Source organism: Panthera pardus, unplaced genomic scaffold (assembly GCF_024362965.1).
Source record: "Panthera pardus isolate Hobbes unplaced genomic scaffold, ASM2436296v1 HiC_scaffold_7, whole genome shotgun sequence".
Lineage (NCBI taxonomy): Eukaryota > Metazoa > Chordata > Mammalia > Carnivora > Felidae > Panthera > Panthera pardus.
Window position 1 is genome coordinate 44,172,075 of NW_026527002.1, and position 13,171 is coordinate 44,185,245.

Consider the following 13,171-nt stretch of genomic DNA (forward strand, 5'->3'; position numbering starts at 1 on the left):
ACTTAAGGAACAATCTTGGGAGACCGAGAGCTCAGATTTGGGCCACAAGTCTCCTGGGGAATGGGGACAGAGACACTGAGCACATCTGCACTGGACTCACAGACCTGCACAGTCCCCACTGAGCCCGTAGGCACACAGTTCTTATTTTATTACACACAGACCCTGTCACAGTCGCATTGAATACTACACTGTGTACAGCACACAGTACACAGAGCTAACAGTCACCCGTTGTGACACGCTACACTGACATGCCCTAGGTTCCCCTGTTCTGGCATACTGTGCACATCTCCTCACCCTTCAGAGGTTCCATTTTTATCAACACTGCACACACAGATACTGAAAAGTCGTACTGTCCTCAGACTACACACACACACACACACACACACACACACACACACACACACAAACACAGAGCTCCTTACTCTCCTATAAAGCCTGCACACCCCGCTGGCACTGGCCTGTACACACATGGCACCCACACAGAATTCCCCCAAAGAACCCCTTGACTCCCTCCCAAGAGGTGGGGCCTGCGCTCCCACCCCTGGCAAGCTAAGATGAGCTGACCTCAGGCTTCCCTGCCCCTTTTCTTCCCTCCTGTTGCCTTTCGCTAACCCCCACCCCGAGCTTCAGGAAACTTTTCATCAGGTCCCTAAAAGGGGAAACCTGGGGTCCCTGGAGCCCTGCCCTTCCCCCAGACTCGCGCAAGCCACCCCTCCTTCCTCGGCCGGGCTCTTGCCCAGCACCCAGTGGGGAAAGGTCACCGTAGGCAGTCCCCTGCCTGCGCCCTGGGAGGAGGGATCGTGGCAGTAATAGCTGTCATCAAGGGATAGGAAAGGTGTCGGCCCTGCGTCGAGCCGCGGGCTCAAAAGGGTCGCGGTGACGCGCCGGAGGAGAGCCGAGAAGCTCAGGCGGCGGCGGCAGCTCCATCTCCGGAGTCTGGGGCGGCGGCCGCGCCCCGGAGTGGGGCGCGTGGAGCTGTCCGTTCAGCACCACCGCTCTGCGCCCCAGCGCAGGGCCAAGCCGAGGCGCACCGGCTCCGCTCCCGCTCCCGCTCCCGCCGGCGCCTGCGGCGCGGGCTGCTGTCTCTCTCGGGCGCTGAGGGGCATGCGGATCGGGAGAGGGGGGCTCTGCAAGCGTCGGGGCCACGCAGCCACCTGTGAGCCTCCCGCAACTGCGGGCGGCGGCAGCATCTCCAGCCGGAGACAGGAGGAGACGCTTGGCGGACCCCGCCCGCCGGCCCGCCGGGCGCACACACAGGCGCACACACACTCGCACCCGCGCGCACACGCACAGCCAGCCGGCAGCGGCGGCCGCAGAGATGCTAACAAGCAGGTCGGGGAAGTTTCCCGCCGGCCTCGGCCGCGGGCCCCGGTGCTTGCAGGTAAGCGCTTCCAGAACGCTCAGGGCGAGCCTGGGCAGCTCCGCTGGGTAAGGCGCGGCGCACGCGGCTCCCGGGCACCGCGCCAGGCGGGCGGGGAGGCCCGGGGCGGGGGGCTAGGGGGCTCCAGTCGTGAGGGCTGGACGCAGGGGACGCCAGGCTGGCCCCCTACCCACAGCCCGGGTTTACAGACTCGAGCGGTGAATTTCTCCGCCCCCCTGCCGAAGCTGCGCGTCCCCCACCCTCGGCCCAGCCCTGCCCGTGCGCATCCCAGGTACAGTCCCGCCTGTCTGCGGCGAGCGGGCGGGGGTGTCTCCTCGGCCTGCCCACGGGCAAGGTCAGCTTTCAGCCCCCCTGGGCTCTCTGAGCCGCGGGGGCGCGACCCCCACAAGCGTAAAGCGACCGACAGGACCCCCGGGGTGGGGATGGAGGCGCAGCCATGCTACTGAAAACATACCTTCTCCTCCCAAACCTTTCCTTGGGAGGGGGCCAAACCCCACGGAACCTTCCCCCTATCCCAGTGCCCTTCAGCCCCCAGAGGCCCGCCTGGGGAGGACTGGGCTCGCCAGAGAGGGGTGGGGAGAAAGGAGAGGGGAGCCGTGGTCTTGGGCACCCCGCGCTCACAGGACGCCGTTTCCTCCGCCTTCAGGTGTAGCGCCCCCGCGTGGCACGGGCGGCCGGGCGTCTCCAGCATGACCCGCCGGAGCCTGTGGGACGTGTCGGAGGCCAACGTCGAAGATGGAGAGATCCGCATCAACGTAGGAGGCTTCAAGAGGCGGCTGCGCTCGCACACCCTGCTGCGCTTTCCTGAGACGCGTCTGGGCCGCCTGCTGCTCTGCCACTCGCGCGAGGCCATTCTGGAGCTCTGTGATGACTACGACGATGTCCAGCGTGAGTTCTACTTTGACCGCAACCCCGAGCTCTTCCCCTATGTGCTGCATTTCTACCACACTGGCAAGCTTCACGTCATGGCCGAGCTGTGCGTCTTCTCCTTCAGCCAGGAGATCGAGTACTGGGGCATTAACGAGTTCTTCATCGATTCCTGCTGCAGCTACAGCTACCATGGCCGCAAAGTGGAGCCCGAACAGGAGAAGTGGGATGAGCAGAGCGACCAGGAGAGCACCACATCCTCCTTCGATGAGATCCTGGCCTTCTACAACGATGCCTCCAAGTTTGATGGGCAGCCGCTGGGCAACTTCCGCAGGCAGCTGTGGCTGGCGCTGGACAACCCTGGCTACTCGGTCTTGAGCAGGGTCTTCAGCATCTTGTCCATCCTGGTGGTGTTGGGGTCCATCATCACCATGTGCCTGAATAGCCTGCCGGACTTCCAAATACCTGACAGCCAGGGCAACCCTGGAGAGGACCCCAGGTTCGAAATTGTGGAGCACTTTGGTATCGCCTGGTTCACGTTTGAGCTGGTGGCCAGGTTTGCTGTGGCCCCTGACTTCCTCAAATTTTTCAAGAATGCCCTAAACCTTATTGACCTCATGTCCATTGTACCCTTTTACATCACTCTGGTGGTGAATCTGGTGGTAGAGAGCACACCTACCCTGGCCAACTTGGGCAGGGTGGCCCAGGTCCTGAGGCTGATGCGGATTTTCCGCATCTTAAAGCTGGCTAGACACTCCACTGGCCTCCGCTCCCTGGGCGCCACCCTGAAATACAGCTACAAAGAAGTAGGGCTGCTTTTGCTCTATCTCTCTGTGGGGATTTCCATCTTCTCTGTAGTGGCCTACACCATTGAAAAGGAGGAGAATGAGGGCCTGACCACCATCCCTGCCTGCTGGTGGTGGGCCACCGTCAGTATGACCACTGTGGGGTATGGGGATGTGGTCCCGGGAACCACCGCAGGAAAGCTGACCGCCTCTGCCTGCATCTTGGCGGGTATCCTGGTTGTGGTACTGCCCATCACCTTGATCTTCAACAAGTTCTCCCACTTTTATCGGCGCCAAAAGCAACTTGAGAGTGCCATGCGCAGCTGTGACTTCGGAGATGGAATGAAGGAGGTTCCCTCTGTCAATTTAAGGGACTACTATGCACATAAAGTTAAATCCCTCATGGCAAGCCTGACGAACATGAGCAGGAGCTCACCAAGTGAACTAAGTTTAAATGATTCCCTACATTAGCCGAGAGGACTTGTCATCCTCAAACCTACGTTGCTGAGCTGCCTCTGGTGCCTCTGGCACAGTCCAGGCACCTTAGAGTTATGGCGTAAGGAGTATGCCCAGCCCCAAAGGGGAGAGATGCATGGGTTGTGCACCCCAGGTTGCTTTTACAGTATTTAGAATCCTTTTTAGAGGGTGTTGTGTCAGACACCATGCCTTTGCACCCTTCAGTGAAATGACACTCACTGGTCTTTGCATCGTGGGCGTAAAATGTTCACCTTTCTGCCAGATGAGTACCACCCAGAATGCTAATTTTTTCTGTTTATTGTGTACTCTCTTCTAGTGCTCGTGGCCCAGTACTGTCTGTGAGTTGTTTGTGCTCTTGTTTCTGAGGTTGTCATGTGAGTTCTGTACAAAAAGCCCCCACAACTCTGTCCCGTGGAAACACATTGGTGAGGTCAGCAAGGATGTGATGAGATTTTGCCCAGTCAGCTGAAAACAAAATCTCAGTTCTCTATCCATTGCTTTCATTTAGTTTTGATACCAAAACAAAGAACGTGAAGTTAAGCGCATATGACCGATGCAAGGCTGTGAGTTGTTTTTACAAACCATCTGTAACTCTGTGGCTTGCATGGGTACACTGGTCACCTTTAGAATGACGTACACTGATGTTCATCTCGTAAATGTCACTTTTAGAGAATGTTACTTAGTTAAACATGTAGTGAAGGTTGAATATTTTTTTCCCAAAAGAGAAGCATTAGGGACAGGGCTTCAGCTAAATGGAGGCTAAATTGCGGGATACCTGAAGACCTTCAAAATCAGGCCTTCATTTTCCTATGGTGGCGGTGGAGACATTTATTTCTGGCTGAGGTTCCTGGTCTAGGCCATTGACCAAACTTTGCCGTGTCTTAGATCAAAGCATGTTTTTGAAATATTTATTTTTTAAGATGTTTAGAAATAAGGTCGTGTTGTCTTTCTCAACTAAAAAGAGGTTTACTGTTGTATTATCTCCCTGAGGCAAACATTATTGGGTTGCTAGCAAGGGCAGTAGCTTAGAAACTTTGTTGCCTGCTCTGGTAGCTCATAAAATGAGAGCCCTTTTATTTCCAAGCAGAACTTAGGTAATTTTGCTTCCAGGATACAGTATGTTATATAGGATGCTCTAATTGCCCTGGAGTTCCTGGTTTGACATGGAAACCGGGCGGTGTGCAAGTGTGTACTCAGAATATAGCCATGCATGAATGAAGGCTGTGTGGCTTACCCAGGATGGAAATACTGTAGTGATTATTTCCATTTCAACAGCCTTTGGATGGGAGAGGGTGGGGAGGGGCCAGGAGCAAGGAAAGAGCTGTAAAACAGAACATTGTTACTTCATAAAATGTCACATATAATGGCAAACTTCTTGCAAAGCTTGCTGCTACTTAAAAGACCTTTAAATTTCTCCGCTTGTGCTGAAGGTTGAGAACGCTTTCCTTCTCCACAATGCCCTCTCTCCTCTTCTTCAGTCAACTAGCACACAACATGGTGAAGGGAATCTGGGCCTCTTTGTAATGTAGTTCTCTGTTATCTTCCAGGTAGTCAGGTGGTTCGTCGGTTGGTTTTTGTTACTGTTCGGTCTTTGAAAAGGCTGCCGAATCCCGGGGTCTCAGCGAGGAGAAAGGCTGGCTTTTTATGCAAGTTTGGGGCCTTCTGCTGGTTGAAGAAAACACATACCGCAGGATCTTGTCAGAAGGCTTTGCTACTTAGAGTTGCCATGGCTTCTACAGAGTGAGCAATCTGTTGGATGAATGCACCAGTCCCTTACACCCCTGAGTTCCAAGTTCAAATCCTTCCATCGTACTGGAGCCTCATGGGGGAAGGGCGAGGAGGTGGCCACTTCCTAATGCCAGCCAATTTACTGTCTTCGTCTCTTGGTCAGAAGTATCAGGAGAGATGCGATGACTTAGGGGCAACTGGCCACCAGGTCAGAAGAGCAGGTTGTTTTTTAGCATTTGCACTAGGCTCATGTTTCCAGCACTGGATGGCAGAGAATTTATGAAACGATTCCCAGCTGCACTGAGGGCAGGGGAGGGTACAAATCTGTCAGGACCATTCGGTTTGGCAAGGATGATGGTACCAGGTCACTGAGCATGGTGTCCGTGGTCACGGGCCACAAAGGTCATGAAAAAGTTGAAACAAGGAAGGAGGCAGAATAACTCAGTCACTCTCGTGAGTATTTTTCTCAACAGGCAGGTTTTACCACCAAAAAAGAGATATCCCTAGTGGTTGCTCTTCACAGATGCGAACGCTAGAAAACTTGACTTTTCATTTTAGTAATGACTTGCATTTTTTTGGTGCCTTTCATTGGGGGAATCCCAAAGTGCTTTAGAGACTGTCTTTTTAACATCTCTTGTATATATTTATACACTTGTATAAAATATTGTTGTGCCCATCCCGGAACGGCAGTCACTTCTGAGCATGAGAGTGTCCTAATAGCATCGACTTCTCCAAGTGGTGGTTTCAGATAAGAGGGAGAGAGAACAACCCAGCTGGCTTGAACCCTGGAGTTAATTCCCACAAAGGATGGCACCTGACTGTGGCCCAGGAGAAAGAACCTTCCTCTCCTCCAGAGTACCACCGAGGGACAGAGTTCACAAGTGCTCTCAATTGGGCTCTGACTGATACTAGATAACATCTTTATGTAGCAGTTTCTTCTGGCCTCTGAAACTAATCAGGGAGGATCAGGTTAATTTTGTGCTCTGTTTCTGGAGTTAAGACTATAATTATGAGGTGATGTCTTCGGCCACCAAGCTGTCAGACTGACCCATATACCTCCTCTAGGGGGACCCGATAGAAGCTTCAGGTTGCTTATTTCCAGCTGTGGCTCAAGAGCAGCTCCCTCTCAGCATTTCCAATGCCGTTGGGACAAATATATGGACCAGGCTCTTCTCACTACGTATGTGAAGAGCACTTCAAAAGTGCCAGTTGGGAAGCGACACTGTGTCTTGACCGCATGGATATTGGTTATAGGTTTTTGTTTTCTGCCAAAGGCCCTCATTTCCTGGGTTTGCTCCCGAGGAGGGGCATGTTGCAATGCCGAGCCGATTTGTAGCTCCTAAGGTAGTAATTGGTATTTAATATTCGGATTTGTTATTTCTACTTCTCTTAGTACTCGAATAACTGAACTACCTGCTAATTCTTGCCTCATTTCAAAGGAAATGATTTGTTCTGCACTTTGGGATAGCAGTGATCTGTACAGGCTGCGTGTTGTCTACTTGAAGGCTTAACTGGTATTTCCTGTATGTTTTAACAGCATGACTTGTTACAGAGTTGTAATTTTCAAAATTGAGAACGCTGTATTTGCGATGTCAGTTTTAACACTCATTAACACACTACTGTGCAAGCATTAACACAGGCCCTGCTGAACCATTATGTCTGGTGGCTGCACTCGAGTCTCCGTGCCTGGACTCGGGAGTGAGGAGGGACGCTGACGCACTCAGGACTCCAGCCCCGAAGATTAAATAGAAAAAGATTATTTACGCTTCCTTAAGGCACTTCAGTTATGTATGGAGTGGCAAACCCCGCAAGGGTGTTCGGCACGGGGGACCAGGTTTCCTAGGAAAGGCTAGGCTTTTTGAGCATTTGTTGGGAAGGAAGAGTTGTTACTTCTTCTTTGTAGGCATATAGAGGTGGTACCCTTGTCACCAGGATCTGGAGCCTCCAGACTGCTTTGTGGAAGGGATGGTCGTTTATTCTTGGAGCCCTCGTGAAACAGACAGCTCTCGCAGGATGATCCCCTTCTACACTGTCTTGCTCAGCACCACTGTTGGGGGGCCTGCCCATGCCAACCCTCTGCTCCCCGGGTGCCATTGTCTCTGCTGCTGCAGTACCTCCCCGACAGTAACTTGGGTCCTGGGTAACCTGAGTGCCCTGGCTGGTTTGGTGTATTGCTGGGCGATACATAGAACCAGCCCTCAGCACCCATTTACCCTGGTAGTGCCTTAGACCACGAGCTATCGCAAAGGCCACGGCGAGTCTGTGGGAAGATCCCTGAGCTTTACTCCCAGTTTTGCCTTCGATTCTGTGATCTTACACACATCGTTTGGCCTGAGCCTTACATCCCACTGCTGCAAAGTGAGAGGGTTGGATTAGATCATCCTTAAAGCTCTGGCCAATTCTCCATCACAATAGAGAAACAATTTCTACAGGCCCCTCTACGTCCACATAGTAACAGTGAGCCGGTCCTGATATCCTAAACTTATTTCTAACCAGAGCAGAGGGACTGCTCATGAACCTGTTTTCTCTCATTTCTCTCTTCAGTAGCCAGCCACGATAGATGGCAGTTTCAGGGATCATGATACCAGAGGAATGTTGGGACTGGGGTCTCTGCCAATTGAATAGAGTTTTAACATAACCTACAGGTGTCGCCTTTGGGCTTTATACTATTTACACCTAATCTAATTCCTGCTATTAAATCAAAGGACAGAGAAGAAAATCACATTGATCCCATGTGGCTTCGGGGCTCTTTGCCATTTATGTTTGTTCCCTTTGTAAAGCAGGGTGGATCGCCCACCCTGTTTCTAAGAGGTCCCGGGGCCCCTGAGTGGAGCCAGAGCAGACGGATCACCCCCCACCGCACTTAATTCTCAGGAGCGGTGGTGCCTGCACGTGTCTTCTGCATAATGGGTGCAAGGGAATGCCACAGGCTGTGTCAGCCTGCCTCCAGGCTCACAGCAGTGGCCGAGGAAGGGTGCTGAGGGACCCACACGCGGCACTGAGAAGGCACTTGCGATCGCCACAGAGGGGCATAGTGGTAGAAGATGGATGTTCAGGAATATTCTGAGGCCAGGATGCCTTGTGTCTTAAAAGGAAAACGAACACCTCTGTGGGGAAGAACTTACATACTGTGCTCGCATGGTTATTATCTCCTCTTATTTTTAGGAGAACTTCTAACTAGCATCTCTGCCCAAGGACCTTATCTGGGCGTTATACCCAGTTGATACTGTAGGTCTGAAAATCTGCAACATTTTCCTCATTCTGTGACCTCATTTGTCAATCTTATCATCCTTCTGGCTAAATTCTCCAAAGCAAATGATTGTGTCTGCAGGTGACAAGCGGATGCTTTTAGTAGAAGGTAGATACAAATGAGGCCTCAAAGACACGGTGAAGGGGAAAGAGATACAACAGGGAAAAGGGGGCAGGCGTGCCTAGGAGCTGGTGCAAGCTCCCACAGAAGGAAGAAGGGATAGAAAGAAGCCAGGGAAAAGAGGAAACTCACAAGAGGGGACAGAGGAGAGGGTGAAGGAAAGAAAAGGCATAGGAGACTGAAGGGAAAGAGCAGACGGAAAATTAGGGAGAATAGGAAAGGCTAAGTTTGACGTGGTCACTTTAGGCCTGAATTCATTTTATTCCCAGTCAGCGTCGCCTGCTCGGAGTCCACCAGTGGCCTCCTGGGAGGTGACCGGTTCTGGAGTCCACCGCCACCATCTACCTGGCGCCTCCATTGCCCACCTCCACCAAAGGGGTGCGCGGTCCGGCAGAATAGACGTGGAAGCTACAAAACGCGTTTTGGATGAAGAGGGCAGTGAGGACGCAAGGAAAGGAGCAGCAAACGTTTCCTTCTGAAGATGGGACTTCTGGGGTACAGATAGAAATAGCCAGGTGTTGGCCAGACACAGGTGGCCGAGGGAGTCTGAAATGGGGACACAGGGGGGAAGGGAAGGGAAGAAACCTCCGTGAACAGGGACCTACACAAGCACAGACAAGGAGGCCCACACAGGCCAGCGCGTGGGAGTCAGAGCAGCTGAGAAGAAGCACGGTGCAAACCAGTCCAGAGAAAAGGCTGAAGGGGCTCGAGCTTCATTCTTTGGTCACTGGGGTGGGACATCTGACCAAGTCAGTGCTGTCAGAACTCGACTCTGGCAGCAGCGGGGAGGTGTGCAGGGGCCAGGAGACCTATTTGAGGTCAGATGCGAAGGGAGTGGGCTGGACAGGAAGGGGCAGAGCGGGTTGCCAGGGTGGTTGGCTCTACAGGATTCAGTCAATGACTGGATGTGGAGAGGGAGGCTGGGATGGCTGGAGGTCTGGCTTGGTTGGTGATGGGGTAGATGGTGGTGCCACCAAGAGAGACAGGGAATCCCTGGACCTGTCCCTGAGGTTCGGTGGTGTTGCCTGAGTGCCTGGGAGCGTGCGGATGGAGGTGTGCAGCGGGGAGACTGGGACAGGACCCCTCACCTGCGAGGTGGACGTTGAGGCCACGGGTGAGATAGCCCAGGAAGCGTACAGAGAGGAACAGAAGAAAGGAAGGTCTCTGCAGCAGGCCACCACATCTGACAGACAGCCACAGGGATGAGCGAGGCCCAGGGCTTTGTCTTCCTCTGCTGGCCCCTGATAGCTGTCATCTTATCTCCTTCTTTTCCCCTGAGAAACTCCCGGTGGGTGATCTCTGCTGGCAGCCTCAGCTGTCCTCTTCATCCATTTCCTTGTTTTATCTCTGCAATTGGCGTCTGTTCCTCCCACTCTCTTCCAACTGCTCTTTTGAAGATCACCAGTGCTTTTCTGATAGCTAAATTTGGTGCCCCTTCCTCGGTTCTCAGGCTCCCCCAAATTTCACCCACTTAGGCCAACCTCTAAGTTCTTTGCACTCCCTCCTCTCTTACTTTTTGGACACTGCACATTGCTGGTTCTCCCGAGGGCTCTGCTTCTCTCTTTCACATTCCTATTGGGTCTTTGTCCTCCTTCTGACCCTCTTGATCATGCATTTCCCCCCAACTTTTGTCTGTAGCAGCCTGCAATGCACTTTACCCAAGCAGCAGCCTCAACTAGTGTGCACACGACTTGCATGTCTCCTTGCCTGACCCCACGTCACTTCTGAGCCCCATGCTCATGTATGTTGCCCATGCGTTCGAGGGTCACCATATCTAAAACTGGACTTTTCACCTTTAGCGCAAGCCTGCTCTTCCTCCCGCCTTCTCCCCCACTTCTGGCAATGGAAACACAGTGCTCTCAGCCACCCAGGAATTTTAGTCATCCTTGAATCCTCTCCATTTAGTTAGACATCTACTCACCACAGCAATCATTTCTTGACAGCTAATTGCCAAGCACCATATTGATGTAAGGGAAGCAAATGTAAAGGGTATTGCTCATAGCCCTTAAGCAGTATAGGCTTTAAGCCATTTTATTGTGCGTTGAAATCATCTGGGGAGCTTTCAACAAAGTAGATTTCTGGGCATCACTCCATCTACAAAATCAGACCCTTGGGAGTAGGTCTCCGGGAATCTGTATTCTTAAAATGCTGCTGGGTGATTTTGATGCAAGTGGTGTTCAAACCCTTCACGGAGAAATAGTGGCTCAGGGATCCCCCTTACAGAACTCACCCTCTCCTTCAATTCCCCTGCCCAGTGGACACCAGGTTTTATCACTCCTCTCTTGACTGCATCTTGCACATAAGCACCATGGACATGAAGGGTCACAGCTAAGGAAGTGAAAAATCGGCATACAGGCTCAAGGACAGAGAAAAGTTGCCATTACGTGGGGCAATGAGGGGCAGGTGATGGGGACATAGAGATTGGTAACAAGGGACACAAAAGTTGGCAGCATGGAGGGATTGAATGTTGGATGACCAGGCTCACCACCTGTCCGGGATGGCCAATCCTGACTCCTAGGCTCATGGTCTCTCAAAGAGTGTGTGGGTCTGTCCAGCACTGAGTCATTCCTGGACACCCAGTGATGTGGTATGAGGCAGGCAGACTGGGGGATATGGTAGAAACAGAGTTGGGGTTCTCCAGGAGGTGTTTTTCCACTCAAAACTCTTTCTGTCGCCTACATCTCCAGACATTTAAAGAATTCTGAGCTATTTTCAGACCTACTATGAAAAGAACTGAGGTGTTATCAGTCAGACACCCATCTAACCATTTCCTAAGAGGCGAGCTGGCATGACTCACTTTTGATCTGTCAGCTTCGTATTGATTTTTCTGGCAAACTTTGTGGGTCTGCCAGGGCTGACTCTACCGGGAGCAGCTGAATTGTGACCCACCGTGCTCAGGGGCAGTTATTACAAAGGCCACCATCACAGGGTTGTAGCCTGCGTTTCTTTGGTGGAACACGCGGGAGGAGAGGTGGGAAACCGCAGTGCACAAAACCAAGGATGTCCCTGGGCTTTCCCACCGCTCGCTAAAAGAGAAGCCAGACAGCTTTCCTTATGCCTCTCCCAGATTCGAGATTTGAGTGCTGTTTGTGGATGAGGTGCTGGCAGGAACTGATGGGGCCCCCGAAGTAATTCTGGGCTCTTTCTCATGGCAGGTGAAGTCACTAGCTTCCACTGTGCTGTGAAGCTGGGCAGCCAACGACTGGAGGCGTTTAAATATACTACTATGTAATCTGCCAATTTTAAAACATGAGATCACTGATTATTCAGTAGTCTCGTTTTTTTAAAAAGCCCTCTCATGTTAAAAAGTAAACGATAAAATCCCAGTCAAGTCGAAATGTCCTAGTGACCTTCACATTTACCTGAACCCTCCCCCACCCACCATGGGAATATGTAAATGGGTGTCAAAGCGTCAGAATTAACAGACGCTCCGAGTCCTGATGTTAAAGGACTCATTTGAGCTGATGTTTCAGGGACGAGCTGATGCCTGGAAACTGGAATGTGCAGATGTCACATATTCAGAGAGACTGGAGTGCTGGCCTCAGCAAATGATGCCAAGAGAGGAACCGAGAAGCAGAGTTAAATCAACCAAGAGCCATCATCTGGCGGAGTGCTAAGCCATTTGCCAAGCAGTGCTGAGTGAAATGGAAACAGCTTCTTCACGTGCCCTCAGTCCCGAATACTTTCATATGTGTGACATTGGGTGAAAAGACGCCTCACATGGCCTTTCAGGAGCAGCTCTGACATGTCACACAGGGATGTGCACCTGTGTATGCCCTGCGTATATGTGTGTGCATGTGTCTGTGTGTGTGTGCGGGTCTCTCTGTGAATCTGTGTGTGTGCGGGTCTCTCTGTGAATCCGTGTGTGTGCGGGTCTCTCTGTGAATCTGTGTCTATGTGCCTGTGTGTATGTATGTGGGTGTGTTTGTGCCACTGTGTGTCTGTGAATGTGGGGGTGAAATGAGAGGGGAAAGCGGTGGAGATAGCCGCTCTCCAGGACTCTCATCGACACTATCTTCATAGAGAGGCTTTCCCTGCATTCCCCCCAATTTAATTGAAGTTCTTCGGCCACGGATGCCTCTGTTTTATGTCTCAAAGCAGCCAGTACCTTTTCATCTTAGCTCCCATTGCAATTTGTCATTTTGTTTATTGGGTGGGGTCTGTCACCTCCGCTAATTGGAAGCTCCGTGAGTGCAGGGTTATTTATCTCCAGTGCTCAACACGGTGCCTGGCACAGAGTAAATGCTGACAAATGATAAATAAGCCAAGGCCAGAGGGGCCGGCATGAAGTGTAGAGTTCAGGTCTCTTACCGGGGGGCGGGGGGCCGGTAGACAAATCACAGGTTGCCAGGGAGTCCATCTGACCTGCCGCGTGACTGAAGCAGGGTTGGGAGGCCTCATAAAGGGTTTTCATTGAATGAACATCCCTTAGCAAAGCCTCCCAGGCTGGACACGTGTGACATGTTGGTCAGTGCCACCAGTAAGACTGGAAGGGACAGACTCCCTGTGATGCACGTTTCTGAATGAGCTCCAGGACCGAGGAAGGGCTGCCGGGACATTCCT

The 13,171-nt window shown here is 52.2% G+C and overlaps 1 protein-coding gene across 1 annotated transcript; it reads left to right on the top strand.

Moving 5' to 3' along the window:
• Window positions 1–1,084: 1,084 nt before the first annotated feature.
• Window positions 1,085–4,120, top strand: KCNS2 (potassium voltage-gated channel modifier subfamily S member 2). The gene is made up of 2 exons (XM_019468025.2): window positions 1,085–1,381; window positions 2,028–4,120. The coding sequence occupies exon 2, from the start codon at window positions 2,071–2,073 to the stop codon at window positions 3,502–3,504; it is 1,434 nt and encodes a 477-aa protein (XP_019323570.1). The 5' UTR covers window positions 1,085–1,381; window positions 2,028–2,070; the 3' UTR covers window positions 3,505–4,120.
• Window positions 4,121–13,171: the final 9,051 nt, after the last annotated feature.

Coding starts and splice junctions, on each gene's coding strand:
- KCNS2 (XM_019468025.2), top strand. CDS start 2,071: ATGACCCGCCGGAGCCTGTGGGACGTGTCGGAGGCCAACGTCGAAGAT.